Source organism: Leucoraja erinacea, chromosome 5 (genome assembly GCF_028641065.1).
Source record: "Leucoraja erinacea ecotype New England chromosome 5, Leri_hhj_1, whole genome shotgun sequence".
In the NCBI taxonomy this organism is placed as follows: domain Eukaryota; kingdom Metazoa; phylum Chordata; class Chondrichthyes; order Rajiformes; family Rajidae; genus Leucoraja; species Leucoraja erinaceus.
Window position 1 is genome coordinate 52,971,892 of NC_073381.1, and position 5,369 is coordinate 52,977,260.

A 5,369-nucleotide genomic window follows, 5' to 3' on the forward strand; every position below is an offset into this window, starting at 1 on the left:
CACCAACGACGTTGGCTGTAAACAACTGGAAGCGACGATGCTTCTTCGACGCTAGGCTGGGCTTCTTCTTCCTCCCGATGTCATCTCGGTTGCACCCGCACCATGACAGGGGAGCGGGTGAAGGCACAAATGTCCCGCCGTCTGTGTGCCCACAATTCGTCGGCCCTCTCCGCGAGGTGCTGAGGATCGTTGAAATCAGCTCCGGCGAGCATCAGTTGGACTGTCTGCTCTTCAGGAATGCCTGTTTGAAGAGCAGACATGGGCGGTGCCCGTCCATCAGGGCTAACATCTTCGCCATGATGGTGGATGTATATATATATATATATATATATATATATATATATATATATATACGCACACATACTTACAAATATATATATATTTACATTGAACTCTCTTGTTTATCATATTGTTTACAGTGTACTATGTTTACATGTTCTGTAATAAGAATAAGAATTTCATTGTTCAATCTAAAACACTCTTGACTTGAGGGCAGTAGGTAATGATTAAAAGGTCTTATTTCCAATGTTTGGCTATAATGTCACATGTCCACAGGTGTGCCGGTCCTGAGGAAAAAAGTAGGAGTCTGTAAGCACTAATATTTCAGGCTTTTTCTTGACAAGTCCATGGGCTGCTCTCAATTTAATTTTCATAAGTAGAACTTTGCACAGTTGACTGGCCTTTGCAGGATGTTAAATGCTCGATAACCAGGCTGATTTCATCTTTTATATTTTGTTGCAGCTGCGTTGGCAGAATTATGTGGCTTGTGTATCATTTCAGAAGGCACAATGGCAACCACATTACTTTGGCACCTGGAGTTAAGCTGCAAAAAAGTGCTTTGGTGAACCAGATAGATTTCCTACAAGAAGTTGAGGCAGGAACTATCATAACATTTGAGACATTTGGACAGGTACATGGATAGGATAGGTTTCGAGGATCAGGCGAAGCGCGGGTAGGTAGGACGTGTAGATGGGGCATGTTGTTTGGCAAGGACGTTGGGCCAAAGGGTCTTTTTCCACATTATATAACACTAATCAAATACTTCATAGTCATTACTGAATCAATCTACTTGTTCCAGATTTTTTAATCATCCGAATAATAACCGGATAATGAAAGGCAGCACAGCCTTAGAATACAAGGATATACCTTGAGAATGGAGATGAGGAGGAATTCCTTTAGCGTGAGGGTGGTGAATCTGTGGAATTCATTGCCACAGACGGCTGTGGAGGCAGTCATTGGGTATTTTTAAAACAGAGATTGATAGGTTCTTGATTATTAAGAGCGTCAAAGGTTATGGGAGAAGACAGGAGAATATGATTGAGAGAGGAAAATAGATTAGCCATGATTGAATACCAGAGTAAACTTGATGGGCTGAATGGCCTAATTCTGCTCCTATGTCTTATGGACGGATTCACCAGCTAGTACAATGGGATGTTAGGACATTCTTTGGATCATTTGTATCAATTTCGTAGATTACTATACTCGTAAAAAATTACATTATTTCTTTGCTTCTTCTTACTTCTTTCCAAACCTAAGAATTACATGTAATCTAAAGTTCCATTCCTCATGCCCTATCCCATACTAAGAATTGTGTTTAAGCATCCTCCATTGCTTTCTTGCTTTTATTGGAACTGGCATTAATATTCTTGGAATCATACGGTGTGGAAACAGACCCATTCACCCTAACATGCCAACACCAGCCAATATGCCTGTCCCACCCACCCGCGCTTGGCCCATAATCCTCTAAACCTATCCTACCCACGTACCTGTCAAAATGTCTCTTAAATGTTATGATAGTACCTGCCTCAATTACCTCCTCTGGCAGCTTGTTCTACATACCCACCACCCTTTGTGTAAAAAAGTTACCTCTCAGGTTCCTATTAAATTTGTCCCCCTTCACCTTAAGCCTATGTTCTCTGGTTCTCAAATCCACTATTCTGGGCAAAAGCCTGTGTGTATTTAACTGATTTGTTCCTCTCATGATTTTGTACACTTCTATAAGATCACCCCTCATCCTCCTGCGCTCCAAGGAATTAAGTCCTAGCCTGCTCAACCTCTCCCTATAGTTCAGGTCCCTGAGTCCTTGCAACATCTTCGTAAATCTTCCCTCCACCCTTTCCAGCTTGACATCTTTCCTACAACAAGGTGACCAAAACTGAACACAATACTCCTAAGTGGCCTCACCAATGTCTTATACAACAGTAACATGACTTCCCAACTTCCATACTCAATACTCTGACTTATGAAGGGCAATGTGCCGAAAGCCTTTTTGACCATCCTATCTGCCTGTGATGCCACTTTCAATGAACTATGTACCTCCACTCCTAGATCCCTCTGCTCTACAATACTGCCCAGAGCCCACGTGTTCACTGTGTAGGTCCTGCTCCTAGACTTCCCAAAATGCAACACCTCACATTTCTCTGTATTAAATTCCATCAACCATTCCTCAGCCCACTTGCACAACTGATCAAGAGGCAGCTGCGATGGTTGACAACCATCTTCACTACCTATCTAATACCACCCACTTTAGTCTCTTTACCTTCTCAAAATGATTCTGTCGCTGCAAACTTCTCCAACCCTGCACTGCAACTTGCGATGCTCTGAATTCACTCTTTTCCCACCTCATTTTCACAGTACTCTAAATTTTACCCATTTAACCTTGTAGTATGTCCCTTCTCAGTCTGTCTACAGAAGCCATTTCAAAACCTACCTTTTTGATCATTCCTTCAATTAGTTTTCCAAATTCTCATTTTATGTCCCTCTTGAAGATAGACACAAAAAGCTGGAGTAACTCAGCGGGACAGGCAGCATCACTGGAGAGAAGGAATGGGTGACGTTTTGTCTAACTTCGGTTTAAACCAGCATCTGCAGTTCCTTCTTACACATTATGCCCCTCTTGGCTGTTAAGGAATGTTAAAGATGTCATATTGTTTATCTGCTGTATTATACTACCAGCAGGCTCAATGAGTCCCCAAAACCATTTCCAATCACTTTCAATAGAAATGCATCATTTAATTGAATAAACAAACAGCAGCTGATCTCTGATTTTGTATTTTCAATCTGCACATTTAATCTTAAAGAGGAATGTTTTGAGCGTAGCAATTACACGTATCACAAAGAAAGCAATATAAAACGAATGAAAATGCACACATGTTATTCACGTGGGGATGGGCAGCCAAAAAGTAAACTAAATAATGCACTATTGGACAATGCATTGCAATTATCATCTCAAGATCAAAAGTTGTAGAATCAACTTTGTAAGCATATTAAAACATTTTCCATAAAATAACCTATCAGTGACTATCCACTTAAATTTGAAAACAAATAAAATATCTTGCATAACTTGCATAAAGATTATTCAGGCACATTTTGTGAAAATTTAGCAAATGACTTGAAAACCAAATAATAAATAGAATCATAATAATTTTTATTTTAAGTTAACTCGCAATCATACTTGAAAAACCATTAGCTCACATCAATAATCACATCATAAACTTCTAACAACATATAACTTTAATCTGGTTGAAAGAATTTGACCCAATGTAACACAAAATAAGTTATTTAGTGATATAATTTGAAAACAAATGTTATGAACTCAACAGTAACAAAACCACAAAAAAGAGAACAAAAATACTTAAGAACATTATTAAATAATGATTTTATTAACGCAAAAATCCTCTTCACATCTAAGAAAATCTGTCGTGCATTTAATCCAAACAGGTGTTGGTTTAGTGCCACTCCCCATGCTGAAATGTTCAGCTGGCCTGCTTTGACCAGTGTCTACGCATTCATAGCTGTCAAGAGATCCCATAAACCAGTTGATTTATGCATCTTTGCCAGGCTCTTTAAGCCTTGCCTTAAGCAAATTGACTTTAAAGTAGGAAAGTGCTTGTAGTGAAAATAAATGAATCACAGTGCTTTAATCAATGTGATAAATCATATATGTGAATTGTTTACTATTCCCAAAGTAATATCAGTAATAGCATATAAAATTCTTTCCTGAAGCTCTGAGCATAAAATGCACCCTCATGCACTGCTGCTCCTTACAAATGCAATTGATCTGCAAAGGCTCATTGGGATACATATTTGCTTAAATTCAAACGGCAGTTTAATCCTATCTTCTTTTAATTAGCAACATAGTGACTTTGGCTAATGGCGATTTTACTGTGGATCAATCCATATGTATAGATGTTTAAAATCAATATGCAAAAATTCACACCATGTAATCGAAAATAATTACTGTCGTGAATAACAAAATCAATGGTAACATGGGATAAAGCATGCTGCAATTAAAATTTATGATTTTTGTGAAGGGATTATTTAAATGTTCAAATACCTCCCCCCCCCCCCCCCCCCCCCCCCCCCCCCCCCAATGAATGAAAATCGATTCTAATGGAATCTCAGAAGTTAGTTGTCAATTTTGGATTTGGTAATTGCATTGGGTCTTGAAACAGTTGCTTCGTTCCAGCTTAGCCCATAGTTTCTTGAATAGTTCATGGATGTTACGAGAATATCAACTGCACAAATACAAATGAAGCAAATAATGTGTTTCAGTCTTGAGTGGTAAAAATAATTTGTGACTCATTGCTGGAAACTTAATAGACTGTGTGCTTGACAAATTTTATATGATGAGTTGAAGATTTCAGACCTATTCATTTAATCCACATCCAATCTAATTTAGCAATGCAAATTAGTTTAAAGCAAATGCAAATTAAATAAATACTCTTTCAAACATTTCTTCCCAAATACCTGTGTAGGTCTAATTTATTTAGTCAATTCAACTAAATGCTGCCTTCCTCAGTTGACAGTTCAATCTTTCATTGACAGCAGTAAACTAATTGCTGCCTGTTCGCCAGCGGGAATGGATGCATTCAAGTTAATAATATTTGGAAAATTCAATCAGTATATAAGTAGATAGATATACATTTCATATATCTATATATTATATAAATGCTATAAAAATGGATTCAGAGCTACAACATTACATGTTGATTGAATTTCAATAAAGTAATACTGAACTTTATACTTTCCAACTGAAATAGCTGATGTACAAAATAATTATAAGAAACTTGTTGAATTTAGGTGACCTCAATTCTCATTTCCTCAGAGATTTTATTACTGTACTTTGTTTTCATTTGACAAGTCATAAGAATCAATGTTGACAGATCCTCCTGATCATTGCTTCAGTGCAATGCTTTTTACAGCCATCTCCCTCTGTATTCTCATTTGTGTCCCTGGATGCGACAATAGTTCTTTTATCTGATTAAGTTTGCACTGTACTGCTTTGGTTTCTTTCTGCAGAGCATTCCTAATTATGTCTGAATCACGCTTTCTTCCTGAAGAAGAAAAGATAAAAATGTGTTTCATTT

At 37.8% G+C, this 5,369-nt stretch overlaps 1 protein-coding gene across 1 annotated transcript in view; it reads right to left on the reverse strand.

The window, feature by feature from the left end:
- Positions 1-3,044: 3,044 nt before the first annotated feature.
- LOC129697658 (uncharacterized) overlaps positions 3,045-5,369 on the reverse strand; it is a 141,216-nt gene continuing 138,891 nt past the window's right edge. Inside the window, exon 9 of the mRNA XM_055636369.1 lies at positions 3,045-5,336. Coding sequence (XP_055492344.1) covers positions 5,176-5,336 — 161 coding nt within the window. The 3' untranslated portion in view covers positions 3,045-5,175. The remainder of the gene's footprint in view (positions 5,337-5,369) is intronic.